At 44.2% G+C, this 16,266-nt stretch overlaps 1 protein-coding gene across 1 annotated transcript; it reads left to right on the top strand.

Annotated features, from left to right (window-relative positions):
* The first annotated feature begins 9,438 nt into the window (after nucleotides 1–9,438).
* Nucleotides 9,439–15,824, top strand: PDCD2 (programmed cell death 2). Its single transcript, XM_070796596.1, has 6 exons — nucleotides 9,439–9,775; nucleotides 10,313–10,555; nucleotides 10,918–11,049; nucleotides 12,341–12,444; nucleotides 13,793–13,906; nucleotides 15,100–15,824. Exons 1-6 carry the CDS (start codon nucleotides 9,493–9,495, stop codon nucleotides 15,256–15,258), a joined length of 1,035 nt encoding a protein of 344 aa, XP_070652697.1. The 5' UTR covers nucleotides 9,439–9,492; the 3' UTR covers nucleotides 15,259–15,824.
* The last annotated feature ends 442 nt before the right edge of the window (nucleotides 15,825–16,266 follow it).

The raw sequence follows: 16,266 nt of genomic DNA, 5'->3' as shown, positions 1-16,266 counted from the left end.
TACCCTAACCCTAACCCTAACCCTAACCCTAACCCTAACCCTAACCCTAACCCTAACCCTAACCCTAACCCTAACCCTACCCTAACCCTAACCCTAACCCTAACCCTAACCCTAACCCTAACCCTAACCCTAACCCTAACCCTAACCCTAACCCTAACCCTAACCCTAACCCTAACCCTAACCCTAACCCTAACCCTAACCCTAACCCTAACCTAACCCTAAACCCTAACCCTAACCCTAACCCTAACCCTAACCCTAACCCTAACCCTAACCCTAACCCTAACCCTAACCCTAACCCTAACCCTAACCCTAACCCTAACCCTAACCCTAACCCTAACCCTAACCCTAACCCTAACCCTAACCCTAACCCTAACCCTAACCCTAACCCTAACCCTAACCCTAACCCTAACCCTAACCCTAACCCTAACCCTAACCCTAACCCTAACCCTAACCCTAACCCTAACCCTAACCCTAACCCTAACCCTAACCCTAACCCTAACCCTAACCCTAACCCTAACCCTAACCCTAACCCTAACCCTAACCCTAACCCTAACCCTAACCCTAACCCTAACCCTAACCCTAACCCTAACCCTAACCCTAACCCTAACCTAACCCTAACCCTAACCCTAACCCTAACCCTAACCCTAACCCTAACCCTAACCCTAACCCTAACCCTAACCCTAACCCTAACCCTAACCCTAACCCTAACCCTAACCCTAACCCTAACCCTAACCCTAACCCTAACCCTAACCCTAACCCTAACCCTAACCCTAACCCTAACCCTAACCCTAACCCTAACCCTAACCCTAACCCTAACCCTAACCCTAACCCTAACCCTAACCCTAACCCTAACCCTAACCTAACCCTAACCCTAACCCTAACCCTAACCCTAACCCTAACCCTAACCCTAACCCTAACCCTAACCTAACCCTAACCCTAACCCTAACCCTAACCCTAACCCTAACCCTAACCCTAACCCTAACCCTAACCCTAACCCTAACCCTAACCCTAACCCTAACCCTAACCCTAACCCTAACCCTAACCCTAACCCTAACCCTAACCCTAACCCTAACCCTAACCCTAACCCTAACCCTAACCCTAACCCTAACCCTAACCCTAACCCTAACCCTAACCCTAACCCTAACCCTAACCCTAACCCTAACCCTAACCCTAACCCTAACCCTAACCCTAACCCTAACCCTAACCCTAACCCTAACCCTAACCCTAACCCTAACCCTAACCCTAACCCTAACCCTAACCCTAACCCTAACCCTAACCCTAACCCTAACCCTAACCCTAACCCTAACCCTAACCCTAACCCTAACCCTAACCCTAACCCTAACCCTAACCCTAACCCTAACCCTAACCCTAACCCTAACCCTAACCCTAACCCTAACCCTAACCCTAACCCTAACCCTAACCCTAACCCTAACCCTAACCCTAACCCTAACCCTAACCCTAACCCTAACCCTAACCCTAACCCTAACCCTAACCCTAACCCTAACCCTAACCCTAACCCTAACCCTAACCCTAACCCTAACCCTAACCCTAACCCTAACCCTAACCCTAACCCTAACCCTAACCCTAACCCTAACCCTAACCCTAACCCTAACCCTAACCCTAACCCTAACCCTAACCCTAACCCTAACCCTAACCCTAACCCTAACCCTAACCCTAACCCTAACCCTAACCCTAACCCTAACCCTAACCCTAACCCTAACCCTAACCCTAACCCTAACCCTAACCCTAACCCTAACCCTAACCCTAACCCTAACCCTAACCCTAACCCTAACCCCTAACCCTAACCCTAACCCTAACCCTAACCCTAACCCTAACCCTAACCCTAACCCTAACCCTAACCCCTAACCCTAACCCTAACCCTAACCCTAACCCTAACCCTAACCCTAACCCTAACCCTAACCCTAACCCTAACCCTAACCCTAACCCTAACCCTAACCCTAACCCTAACCCTAACCCTAACCCTAACCCTAACCCTAACCCTAACCCTAACCCTAACCCTAACCCTAACCCTAACCCTAACCCTAACCCTAACCCTAACCCTAACCCTAACCCTAACCCTAACCCTAACCCTAACCCTAACCCCTAACCCTAACCCTAACCCTAACCCTAACCCTAACCCTAACCCTAACCCTAACCCCTAACCCTAACCCTAACCCTAACCCTAACCCTAACCCTAACCCTAACCCTAACCCTAACCCTAACCCTAACCCTAACCCTAACCCTAACCCTAACCCTAACCCTAACCCTAACCCTAACCCTAACCCTAAACCCTAACCCTAACCCTAACCCTAACCCTAACCCTAACCCTAACCCTAACCCTAACCCTAACCCTAACCCTAACCCTAACCCTAAACCCTAACCCTAACCCTAACCCTAACCCTAACCCTAACCCTAACCCTAACCCTAACCCTAACCCTAACCCTAACCCCTAACCCTAACCCTAACCCTAACCCTAACCCTAACCCTAACCCCTAACCCTAACCCTAACCCTAACCCCTAACCCTAACCCTAACCCTAACCCTAACCCTGACCCTGACCCTGACCCTGACCCTGACCCTGACCCTGACCCTGACCCTAATCCCTGACCCTGACCCTGACCCTAACCCTGACCCTGACCCTGACCCTGACCCTGACCCTGACCCCTAACCCTAACCCTAACCCTAACCCTAACCCTAAACCCTAACCCTAACCCTAACCCTAGCCCTAGCCCTAGCCCTAGCCCTAGCCCTAGCCCTAGCCCTAACCCTAGCCCTAACCCTAACCCTAACCCCTGACCCTAACCCTGACCCCTAACCCTAACCCCTGACCCTGACCCTGACCCTAACCCTGACCCTAACCTTAAACCCTGACCCTGACCCTAAACCCTGACCCTGACCCTAACCTTAAACCCTGACCCTGACCCTAACCTTAAACCCTGACCCTGACCCTAAACCCTAAACCCTGACCCTGACCCTAAACCCTGACCCTGACCCTAACCTTAAACCCTGACCCTGACCCTAACCTTAAACCCTGACCCTGACCCTAAACCCTAAACCCTGACCCTGACCCTAAACCCTGACCCTGACCCTGACCTTAACCCTGACCCTGACCTTAACCCTGACCCTGACCCTGACCCTGAACCTGACCCCGACCCTGACCCTGAACCTGACCCCGACCCTGACCCTGACCCCGACCCCGACCCTGACCCTGACCCCGACCCTGACCCCTGACCCTGACCCCCTAACCCTAACCGGATTCCATCATCTTCGTTTTCTGAATGTTGAGCTTCAAGCCAACTTTTTCACTCTCCTCTTTCACTTTCATCAAGAGGCTTTTTAGTTCCTCTTCTCTTTCTGACGTAAGAGTGGTGTCATCTGCATATCTGATGTTATTGATATTTCTCCCGGAAATCTTGATTACAGCTTGTGCTTCTTCCAGTCCAGTGTTTCTCATAATGTACTCTGCATATAAGTTAAATAAACAGGGTGACAATATACAGCCTTGACGAACTCCTTTTCCTATTCGGAACCAGTCTATTGTTCCATGTCCAGTTCTAACTTTCCTTCCCGACCTGCATACAAATTTCTCAAGAGGCAGATCAGGTGGTCTGGTATACCCATCTCTTTCAGAATTTTCCACAGTTTGTTGTGATACATCACAGTCAAAAGCTTTGGCATAGTCAATAAAGCAGAAATAGATGCTTTTCTGGAACTCTCTTGCTTTTTCCATGATCCAGCGGATGTTGGCAATTTGATCTCTGGTTCCTCTGCCTTTTCTAAAACCAGCTTGAACATCAGGAAGTTCAAGGTTCACATATTGCTGAGGCCTGGCTTGGAGAATTTTGAGCATTACTTTACTAGCATGTGAGATGAGTGCAATTGTGTGGTAGTTTGAGCATTCTTTGGCATTGCCTTTCTTTGGGATTGGAATGAAAACTGACCTTTTCCAGTCCTGTGGCCACTGCTGAGTTTTCCAAATGTGCTGGCATATTGAGTGCAGCACTTTCACAGCATCATCTTTCAGGATTTGAAATAGCTCAACTGGAATTCCATCACCTCCACTAGCTTTGTTCACGGAGAATGCAATGGCACCCCACTCCAGTACTCTTGCCTGGAAAATCGCATGGACGGAGGAGCCTGGTAGGCTGCAGTCCATGGGACCTTGAAGAGTCGGACACGACTGAGCGACTTCACTTTCACTTTTCACTTTCATGCACTGGAGAAGGAAATGGCAACCCACTCCAGTGTTCTTGCCTGTAGAATCCCAGGGACGGGGCAGCCTGGTGGGTTGCTGTCTATGGAGTCACACAGAGTCGGACACGACTGAGGTGACTTAGCAGCAGCAGCAGCTTTATTCATAGTGATGCTTTCTAAGGCCCACTTGACTTTACATTCCAGGATGTCTGGCTCTAGGTCAGTGATCACACCATTGTGATTATCTGGGTCGTGAAGATCTTTTTTGTACAGTTCTTCTGTGTATTCTTGCCGTCTCTTCTTAATATCTTCTGCTTCTGTTAGGTCCATACCATTTCGGTCCTTTATCTAGCCCATCTTTGCATGAAATGTTCCTTTGGTATCTCTGATTTTCTTGAAGAGATCCCTAGTCTTTCCCATTCTGTTGTTTTCCTCTATTTCTTTGCATTGATCACTGAGGAAGGCTTTCTTATCTCTTCTTGCTATTCTTTGGAACTCTGCATTCAGATGTTTATATCTTTCCTTTTCTCCTTTGCTTTTCGCTTCTCTTCTTTTCACAGCTATTTGTAAGGCCTCCCCAGACAGCCATTTTGCTTTTTTGCATTTCTTTTCCATGGGGATGGTCTTGATCCCTGTCTCCTGTACAATGTCACGAACCTCATTCCATAGTTCATCGGGCACTCTATCTATCAGATCTAGGCCCTTAAATCTATTTCTATAGTTAAATGAAAGTATCCAATCTGAGGGAGATGCCCATCTATGACATTCTGGGAAAGGCAAAGCTACACAGATGATAAGCAGAAGATGGGGTGGGGGAGTTCGAAGGATTCCATGTGATACTTTAGGATGCATATCTGTTGCTATGCATTTGTCTAAGCCCACAGATTTGTGTAGCCCAAGGTGTTAATCATAATCTACTCTGATTTCATTATTTTGGCTGTATCAGTGGAATATACAACGTGACATTGCATCTAACTCTAATAGAAATACATAGAAAAACCTCACTGTAGGGGATGGGGCAAAAAGTGCTAAGTTAACATTGGAAAATAACAGAATCTGTAGACTAAAGGCAAAATAGAGCTTCCATAAACAATTGGCTTGATTTTACAGAGTTCTTTCCAGGATGTAGTAGCTAAGAAAGCTGAAACCTCTGCACATGTCACCTGGAAAAGAGCAACACACAGATGAAGGGCAGATGGTGGGAGCCGGGTTCCTCACTGTGGGAGTGAGAGTTACACAAGGGGAGGACCTCTGCCTGGTAATCCTCAATCTCAGCTTCCTGGGAAAATGACATGGGGAGCTGACTGGCCAGGCGAAATGCACAGATCTTTGCAACACAAAGGCCCTGCGGATGTGGGAACTTCACACCTCATCTTTCCACCCATACCTACTAGAAACACTAAGCTCTCAATGATCTGCCAGGTGCAGGTTTTAGGCCAGCTGATGCGAAGAACTGATGCTTTTCCCTGATGGAAAAGATTGAAGACAGGAGGAGAAGAGGACAACAGACAATGAGATGGTTGGATGGTGCTACCAACTCAATTGACATGAGTTTCAGTAGGCTCCAGGAGCTGGTGATGGACAGTGAAGCCTGGGGTGCTGTAGTCCCTGTGGTCACAAAGAGACACAACTGAGCAACTGAACTGACTGAGCCCCCAGGCAGGAACAGGGGTGTGAGGGTTTTGGTTACCCCTAAGTTGTCCCAGAATCCTGGTCTTGGAAGTTGGAGTCAGGATTGGGGTGCCTGGGCCTCTGACGAGCAGCTGGTTGGAAAAAAGACCAGTCCTGAGGGCAGGGGTGACCTGAAGTCTCTGAGCTCTGATGCCCTGCTGGGATTCATCCCTGGTGGGGACACGTGCAGGGCATACAGTGGTTCCCAGGTGGTACTAGCAATAAAGAACCCACATTCAACAGCAAGGAGATCAAACCAGTCAGTCCTAAAGGAAATAAACCCTGAGTATTCATTGGAATGACTGATGCTGAAGCTCCAATACTTTGGCCACCTGATGTGAAGAGCTGACTCATTGGAAAAGACCTTGATGCTGGGAAAGACTGAGGGAAGGAGGAGAAGGGGGTAACAGAAGATGATATGGTTGGATGGCATCATTGACTCAATGGACATGAGTTTGAGCAAACTCCAGGAGATAGTGAAAGACAGGGAAGCCTGGGGTCTTGCAGTCCATGGGGTCACAAAGGGTCAGACATGACTAAATGACTAACACTTTCACTTTTTGAAGAACAAAGGTATACCTTAATCTGGTTGCTGTATACCTGCAACAAAGACAACATTGGAAATGAAGTATATTCCAAATAAAATAACCATTATTTTTACAAATAAATTGGAATGCCTACTACATTCCTGTTGAGCATTGGTGACAACAAATGCTGGAGAAAATGCCTGGAGAAAAGGCAAACCTTCTACACTGCTGTAGGCAAACCACCTCCTTCCAATAAAGCTTGGTTTCAGATTTGAATCAATTACCACAGTATGAGTTTACATGGACTGTGAACTAAGGGTCTGACTATAGTAGGCAATATGTGAAGACAATTGTGGTATTCCATGTGAGAGTGAATGTTTCTTGTCAGATCTGTAGCTCAATATTTTTTGGATAAGCTACAATGATTGTAGCTAAGTCCTGTTGAGTGTGAATCAAATTTGTGAATCAGAAGGTGATCTACATTTCTTCGAACAGTCGGTAAAACTTCTAAGTAATAAACTCTAAATTTCAAATAATGAAACATTTATCTGGAATTTACAGGCTCTTTGAAAGGTGTATTCTACCATGAAAACTTTTCCTCTATCCTTTTTGTATGAAATTTTTCACGGTAACACTTTAACTCCTCCGTTGTGAATGTTATTATCAAGATAAGCTTGTTCACATTTGTGATGGAGGTGGATTGATCCACTGTGATTGCTCTCTGGTCACATGCCTTTCCCAATTTCTACTAATGTCCCTACATTCAAGATTTTTTTCTTTTTGTACCCATCGAATTCTACCTCTCAGATCTGCATTTACACAGAGTAAGAAATACCTGGCAAGTTCAGATTATATTAAACACTGCTTCCAAACCTTTTTGCATCTCAAAGGAATCTGAAAATGATGAATCAGGAAGAATACTTGAGATTTTAAATGATTTCTAAGCCCCACCCCCAAAGAAACCCATTAGACTAAGACATCCTAGTATCTTTTACTGGTCTGTATAAATACATTTAGTTTCTATCCTTCTGTTATAAAATTGAGAAAAATGACCAAAGTTGCAACAGATTAGAGGTTCATGTTTGGAATGACTGAAGATGAAAGAGGCTACATGAGTTCAAAGGAGTATGTGTAGGTTGATACAAGGTATCAACAAGTATGTATCAATGCATTGATAAAGTATACCTTTGTAATCAAAGATAAAACATTTATCTTTTCCTCTTTAACTGAATCTTCCAGAATTTAACTTCTTCAGCTGGCTCCCCTGTGGACTGGATGGTTTATTGTGACCAGATTTCAAGTAATTATACTAATCATTGCTTTGATGTGTTCTCTTTGATTTAAAACTGTTTATGCTTTCTATCTCTCTCTGTTGTAGTATAATCTTATTATGCTCTAGCAATATGACGTGTTTTGTCTATTTAATAAGATTGTTGCTTGCATTATTCACTGTGTAAGCAGGTCTCCACCATATGAATGATGGCTTAAGGTCTTGAAGCAGTTAACATATCATTATGTACATAGATATTTATAATTATATGTACATAGATTGTTATAATTATATGTATAGAGACCTTCCTAATTATATGTCTACAGATTTTTGTATCTAGATGTATAGACATATTTATAGTAATATGTATAGAGATATTAAGGAGTTCAGTCCCATAGTTTGAACGTTCTTTGGCATTGCCCATTTTGGGGATTGGAATGAAAACAGACCTTTTCCAGTCCTGTGGCCACTGCTGAGTTTTCCAAATTTGCTGGCATATTGAGTGCAGCACTTAACAGCATCATCTTTTAAGATTTGGAATAACTCAGCTGGAATTCCATCAACTCCACTAGCTTTGTTCATAACGATGCTTCCTAAGGCCCACTTGACTTCAGACTCCAGCATGTCTGCCTGTAGGCAAGTGATTACACCACCATGATCATCCCAGTCATTAAGACCTTTTTGTACAGTTCTTCTGTGTATTCTTGCCACCTCTTCTTAATATCTTCTGCTTCTGTTAGATCCATACCATTTCTGTTGTGCCCATCTTTGCATGAAATGTTCCCTTGGTATCTCTAATTTTCCTGAAGAGCTCTCTAGTCTTTCATGGACCTAACATTCCAGGTTCCTAGGTAATATTGGGAAAGGAGTATGTCAAGGCTGTATATTGTCACTGTAAGAAGAACTACAGAGCTTCTTGGTGAAAGTGAAAGACTACATTGAAAAAGTTGGCTTAAAAGTCAACATTCAGAAAACTAAGATCATGGCATCCAGTCCCATCACTTCATGGCAAATAGATGGGGAAACAGTGGAAACAGTGACAGACTTCATTTGGTGGGGGGGGGGGGGGGGGAGCGGGGCTTTAAAATCACTGCAGATGGTGACTGCAGCCATGAAATTAAAAGACGTTTGCTCCTTGGAAGAAAAGCTATGACCAACCTAGACAGCATATTAAACAGCAGAGACATTACTTTGCCAACAAAGGTCCATCTAGTCAAAGATACGGTTTTTCCAGTAGTCATGTATGGAAGTGAGAGTCGAACTATAAAGAAAGCTGAGCGCCAAAGAATTGATGCTTTTGAACTGTGGTGTTGGAGAAGACTCTTGAGGGTCCCTTGGACTGCAAGATCAAACCAGTCAATCCTAAAGGAAATCAGTCCTGAATATTCATTGGCAGGACTGAGGCTGAAGTGAAGCTCCAATACTCTGGCCACCTGATGCGAAGAACTGACTCACTGGAAAAGACCCTGATGCTGGGAAAGATTAAAGGCAGGAGGAGAAGGGGACGACAGAGGATGAGATGATTGGATGGCATCACCAACTCGATGGACATGAGTTTGAGCAATCTCCGGGAATTGGTGATGGACAGGGAAGCCTGGCGTGCTGCAGTCCATGGGGTCGCAAGGAGTCGAACCCGACTGAGCCACTGAACCGAACTTAACAAGGGACCCGACATTTTCTGTTCAGCCCCAGGCAAGGACCGGTCCCCCCGTGTCCCCGCCCCCTCTGCGCTGTCGTCCAATCACATTTGGCCCGCCGTCCGCACTTCCGGCGCCGACTTCCGGCGGCGGTGGCGGCGGTTCCGTGGGCCGAGGAGCCTACACCGCACGCCATGGCGTCTGAAAGCGCTGGGCCGGCGGAGCTGGGCTTCGTGGAGGCGGCGCCGTCGTGGCGGCTGCGCAGCGAGCAGTTCCCAAGCAAGGTGGGCGGCCGGCCGGCGTGGCTGAGTGCGGCCGGGCTGCCCGGGCCCCCAGAGCTGGCCTGCCCGCTGTGTGGCCGCCCGATGGCCTTCCTGCTGCAGGTGTACGCGCCGCTGCCGGGCCGCGCCGACGCCTTCCACCGCTGTCTCTTCCTCTTCTGCTGCCGGACGCCGCCGTGCTGCTGCGGCCTGCGCGGTGAGCGGCTGCGGCCTCTGCTCCGGGTTGGGTCCCGGAAGCCGCCCGGCCTCCCCCGTACCCCGCTGGCCTCTCCCACCCGGCACCCTGCCGGCTTCTCACCTCAGGAAACCGCCCGGGCTCCCCCGTACCCCGCCGGCCTCTCCCCCCCGGAACCCCCGAGCACTTGCAGGGGTCGGGGCGTCCCGCGTGCTCGCCCACTCCTAGCCGCCAGCCTTCTGGTTAGTTAGTAGGTAATAGGTATGGTAGGTTACTTTCAGGTAATAGAAATTGTCACTTTTTTCTGTAGTCTGACTTTACCTATTATTCTTGTTAATTTGAATAAACTGTAAGGGCGTATTTAGTTGTGTGAACTGTAAAAGTTTCTCCTTTTCTCCGTTTCCAAAAAATAAGCTCTTTGCACGTGAAAACTGTCTTCAGTTTTTCTTTTTTAAAAATGAATGTTTTTTTTCAATCCAGTGTGAAGGCTCAAATACTTGAATTGCTATATTGTTTTATTTAAATCATTCATTAACAGTTCTCCTTTTCTCCCCTTAGTTTTCAGAAATCAGCTCCCCAGGCAAAATGACTTCTACTCCTACGAGCCACCTTCTGAGGATCCTCCGTCAGAGACAGGAGAGTCTGTGTATCTCCACCTCAAGTCTGGTGCACATCTCTGCAGAGTTTGTGGCTGTTCAGGCCCCAAAAGATGCTCCAGATGTCACAAGGCACATTACTGCAGTAAGGAGCATCAGAGTCTGGACTGGAGATTAGGACATAAGCAGGCTTGTGCACAGACAGGTCAGTCAATTCTTTTTTAATTTTTAAATATCAGCTCAGTTTCCTGGTGTCTGTAGGCCAAATCTTTCATTTTGAGGATAAAGGTTAACATTAGAAAAGGTGTAATGATTTTCAGAGTTTTGGTTAACTAGTGACATAAGCACCTTTATGAAGAAGGAGCTGTGAGTTCTCACCCACTCACATCCCAACCATGCTTTAATGTAGTCATGTAATGTATGAACCATAATCTACAATGGTGGAGCTACATGTGTTAGTTTCTAAGGAATACTGTTTATGACATGGAATACATTTCAGAAAAAGGAAATTATTTGATTCTTAAAACTAAATGATCACTAATGATGCTAGTTACCTTTTTGTTTCAGATAATTTGGACAATATAGTTCCAGATCACAACTTCCTTTTTCCAGAATTTGAAATTGTAATAGAAACAGAAGATGAGATTATGCCTGAAGTTGTGGAAAGAGATGATGAATCAGAGATTATAGGAACCATGGGTAAGGAATCTGTTTCAAAACTCATTTGTTAAGTGAGTGAATATAATACTTGAAAGAAAGGGCTCAATATGCTGAGAAGAGAAGCACTGAGCGACTCACTTGGGAGGCTTCAACCTGTACTTTTCAAATACTGTCTCATTTGAAGATATCCTTTCTGTACTCCTCTCATTGGCATATGCAACGTATATTTTGATTCCTGTGAAGTGTCACAGGGTGTATCCAGGTGGTCAGTTGGGTGGGGCTTCACAAGATGTTGGAAACTTGGAAAGTTTATCTGGTTCCAAGATTTGTTTCTCAAATTGAGATGGTGTACATGAGAGTGCCTTGCAGTGTTTGGTGGGTGGCAGGCGCCCTCTTACCTAGCAAGTTTCAGGTCCATGATTCTGTCAGTTACTTCCCGGTGGTCACGTGCTAGAGCAGTGCCTGTGCTCAGGAGGAGCCAGCATTTCTCCAACACATACTCTGTTGTACAGCACGTAGCATGGGCCTTCTGTGCATGATCTCACTGAGATTTTCACATCAGAACAATACATTGAAAACAGTACCTCATTTTGCAGTGAGGAATTTGAGGTTCTGGGTATAACTTGTTTGGGCATATAACTGACCAAAGTTAAGTTTCAGAACTGGAGTTCGAGCTTACACCTTACTGACTTTAGAACTTGATCTCTTAATCACCACAGAATGTAGATTTTTAGATTCTAAATTAAATTTTACATTAGAATGTCAGTTTACTGGCTTACAGTTCACATTCAGGATATCAGAAATACCCTCTGAGTTACAAAGACTCTTGGCTGTTCAGGACAGGGTGATTCATTTAGCTGGGATTCCAGAGGTAAGAGTGAAAGTGTGAGCTGACAGGTCCAGTGAGCCTGTGATGACTGAATGAGTGTACCAGTTGGGAAAGGAGAGATGGGGCAGAAAGAAACTGGAAATAAGAGTTCAGACAAGTGAAGGACATAGGAATTAGAAGGGCTCATGATTTGGGAGTATCCTTTTCAGTCCTGAGCCTGGGACTTGGGGTCTATTCTTAATTTGAAGGTTTAAGGAGAAGCTCTTTAAAGAAACAGCAGAATAATGCTGCTTCATGGAGTACCTGGAAAGTCAGGTAGTCTTAAAGCACAGATGTTAATGAACCAAAACAGGGCAAACCTGTGAAAACATCAGGCCTTCACTGTCTGATTTAACACTAAGTTGGTTGTTTAAAAACTGGCTTTCCTCTGCATGTGTTTATTGTCAAGATTGCATGTGGGTTATTCCTGTTGCCATAATAGTAATGTTGATGATTTTTCAGGTGAAGCACATGAGGAAGAATTGGAATCCATGGCAAAACATGAATCTAAGGAAGATAGAATTTTCCAGAAGTTTAAAACTAAAATATCCCTTGAACCAGAACAGGTAAAATGGAACTCATATAGCTCCTTCTGCTGTTCAAGTGGTGTAGGGGTATGAATCTTGAGTTGGGAATTCCCTGGTGGTCCGGTGGTTAGGACTTTGCACTCCCACTATTGGGGGCCCAGGTTCGATCCCTGGTAGGGGGACTAAGATCCCAAAAACCCCCACCCCACCCCGCCCCCACGCCAGGAAAAAAAAAACACACCTGTGTAGAAGTAATTTTTCTAATACAGTTAGTCTCTTGTCTGTGGGATTCCTTCACACAAGTGGTCCATATGGAAAGCTGTTTGTAGTGCTGATCCTTTTAATAGTTAGGGAAAGACTAAAGGTTACATTGTGTATCATATAGTCATTTTCTAAAACCATCAGCAGAGATAAACATCTTTTGTTGCCTGTAACACATGGAGTTTAGACACTAATGGCAAGACAGAGAGGAAATTTTGGCCCATTTTTCCAACAGGGACCTTTGACTTAAAAAATTAACCTGACACATTCGTAGAGAAATCACTGACTTTGTGAAAAGAATAATGGGTTTTCGTGGTGTGAGGATTTCTGGCTCCTTGAGTTATATTTTGGCCTTCTGATGTAGTTGTATCTACAGTATAGGGAGAAGAAAAAAGTGGTTTTGAGGATCAAGGTAGATTATAGACTTACAGTAAGTGTTCAGCAACTGTTTCACTTTGCCTGTTTTCTTCCATTAACTTTATTCCCTTAATTTCCTTCACCATAAATATAAACCAGTAAAGACTTTGCAAAATTCCCATAAGTCAGTCACTAGAGCAAATAAATACTTAGGGGCTTATAGGAAGAATAGGTCTAGGTCCTAAATACTGAGAAGGTGGTTTTTAGCAATGTGTAAAACATCTAGGAAAATCACTCGGTTGTTACGTAACATTTTATTATAGTGAAATTTACTTCTGTTGTATTTAAAACAGTGTGTCTCACTTGGTATTTGTTTGTTTCAAAATTAGCAACTAAGGCTCCTTATCTGTGTGAAGGTCCGCAGAGACACTGGGCTGCATTTTATATTCAAAACCTGGTAATAGGGAAATAGAATTATTATTAGTCTCTTCACAAAACAGCCATAGAATTCAGAATTTAACCGTATTGTCATCTAAGAAAAATACTTGTGATGACCTGCATCAGATGAGCGGAAAGTGTCACTTTGACGATACTGAGGCAGGCATTAAGGGTGCCATGTGTATGTGCCAGGGAGTTGGGGAGAGGCAGGCAGGAAACCGGTTTTCAGATGAGCGTTTCATCAATTGTCAGAGTATGTACAAAGTTTCTTGAGATGATCCTCAGGTAACATGAGATGTTGGTGATTTAAACTGATCCTAACTGATTTTAGATTCTCAGATACGGCAGAGGGATTGCCCCGCTCTGGATCTCCGGTGAAAATACCCCTAAAGAAAAGGATATTCCAGATTGCCCCTGTGGTGCTAAGAGATTATTTGAATTCCAGGTAGGATCTTGAAAAGGAATATTTTAGTATATATTTACCCTATTAAATATTAAAAAAACTTTGCCAAAGTAATCTATTTGCAGGAGTTCCTGTGGGCGCTGTGTGTGGAAGGTGGCCTTTAAGGACAATTAGTAGTTTCTGCCCCACCTTACAGTATGTTCCAAGGAGGGAATTATCCTCTACTGGTTAATCTGGAAGTTACTTCTGCCTCCAATTTGCTTGCTTTTTCTGAGATTTATCAGTTTACTAGTTTATAGACGCTATTGACTGGCTTCCGCAGTAGTGAGGGTTTAAACGTCACTTATGCCACCTGGACCACCCCCTGCTTCCCAGTGTGGTTATAGCGTTATTTTTAGTGCCTCTGTTGTTACCTTTATAATTTAAAATAATATAGCTTCAGTCTTCGTGAGAGGAGTATTTTAGAACCCTTGCTCTGTTTAGTCTTGGTTTGTGGATTTGTTAGAACAAATGAATGTAATGATTAAGATAAGATTTGTCTTGCCGAAAAGAGATTATTCGTGTCAGGATCCATTTGGGTTGGGTGGAAACTACTCTTGAACTGTCGATTCACTAACATTATAAAGTCATAGTTGTTTTGTAACGGTTGAAAGGGTAATTTGAGGACTGACCCAAAACGGACTGGTTCTTGGTGCCTGACACCCACGTACAGCAGTCTGATAGCAGTGGTGGCAGTGCTGCCTCCACTCACTCCCAGACCACGGACTCCTCAGACCCCATTCTGGTCTAAACAAATACGTCAGTAGGTTGTCTTTTAGTATTCCACGGTAGTGTTTCTTCAGAGTCATAGTAACGGCATCTGCTATTCAGGTTGTAAATAACACAAAATAAAGTTGCCCAAATAGAAGCCTCTGCCCTATTTTTGTGGCATTATTATTAATAAAAAATAATTAACAGCCAGGTTAAACAGATCAGCCAATCTTATACTTGGGAACTTCTTTCTCAGATAAAAGGACACTAAATATAAAGAGGGGCTTTAAAGAAACACAGAGCTGTAAAGTATTTTTAGATTGTTAGTAAGTTACCAGTGTAATGTCTGCAACCTTGCTGTAAAATGTGGAGACTGAGAGATCGGGATCCCTACAGTAGCCCTGGCAGGGAAGATCTGGTCTGTTGAAAACTGTGTGTGCTCCTCACCTCCAAGGAGAGCTCTGATTGTGCCATCCTTTTCTCAGGTCATGCCTCAGCTGCTCAACTACCTGAAGGCTGACAGACTGGGCAGGAGTGTCGACTGGGGAGTCCTGGCCATCTTCACCTGTGCTGAAAGCTGTAAACTGGGCATTGGCTACACAGAGGAATTTGTTTGGAAGCAAGATATAACAGATGCAGCCTAAAGACAATGGTGTAAAGTCTTAAAATATTCATAATCTCTTCTACCTTGCAGTTCCATTTCTAGAACTTTATCCTAAGGAAACAGTTGTACCAGAGATACACAAAGATGATGTTTTAGGTGTTGTTTACATTGTCTGAATGTTAGACAAAAATGTCCAGTGGCAGGGAATTCAATAAATTCTGGTATATCTATCTAGCAGGAGGCTACCATCTTAATGATACAGACCTATATGCAGATCAAGTAAAATAGACAATACCATCTGTATACCATCTCATCTATAAACCACCTCATCTATAGTACCACCCCATCTATAATACCACCCCATCTATAATATCATCTCATCTATAATACCATTATAGATGGTATTCATACTTTGAAGGTTTTGTAAAAATATACATGTGTATGTGTATCAAAAAATCAGAGATAGTAGATGTGAACTCAACAGTGGAACCAAGAACTTTTTACTTATGTTTAAAATGAATTTTTTACTTTTAAGTTATATTTAAAAAGAACTAAGATCTTTTTACTTATATTTCTTTTTATAATAAAAATGGATTATGTGCCTAATTAAGTCAAACTATCACTCAGAGCATTTTCCCCCTAAAATTTGCAAAATTCAAGAGAAAAATAGTTGGGTAAAATCCCAAGAGACATGTATAATAATCAGGTGATTGTCACAGGCTCCAGTTTACATGGAAGCCCAGAATGTGAGAAAATTCTGAACCCCACTCACTAATTGGACTTCCCTGGTGGCTCAGACGGTAAAGTGTCTGCCTACAATGTGGGAGACCTGGGTTCTATCCCTGGGTTGGAAGATCCCCTGGAGAAGGACATGGCAATCCACTCCAGTACTCTTGCCTGGAAAATCATTCACTAATCACTAATCATTGACTAATTAGTACAATGAATGCGATACCCACTAATTCTGAAAGCAACAATTAGCAGGATCAGAAAAATGAGATTTGTGATCAGAAGAGCTGACTTGGAAAAGCTCTACCTCAAAACTGAC

This window comes from Bos indicus, chromosome 9 (genome assembly GCF_029378745.1).
Source record: "Bos indicus isolate NIAB-ARS_2022 breed Sahiwal x Tharparkar chromosome 9, NIAB-ARS_B.indTharparkar_mat_pri_1.0, whole genome shotgun sequence".
NCBI classification, from domain to species: domain Eukaryota; kingdom Metazoa; phylum Chordata; class Mammalia; order Artiodactyla; family Bovidae; genus Bos; species Bos indicus.
Note: the sequence above shows the minus strand (reverse complement) of the source record. Positions and strands in the feature narration are given on the sequence as shown.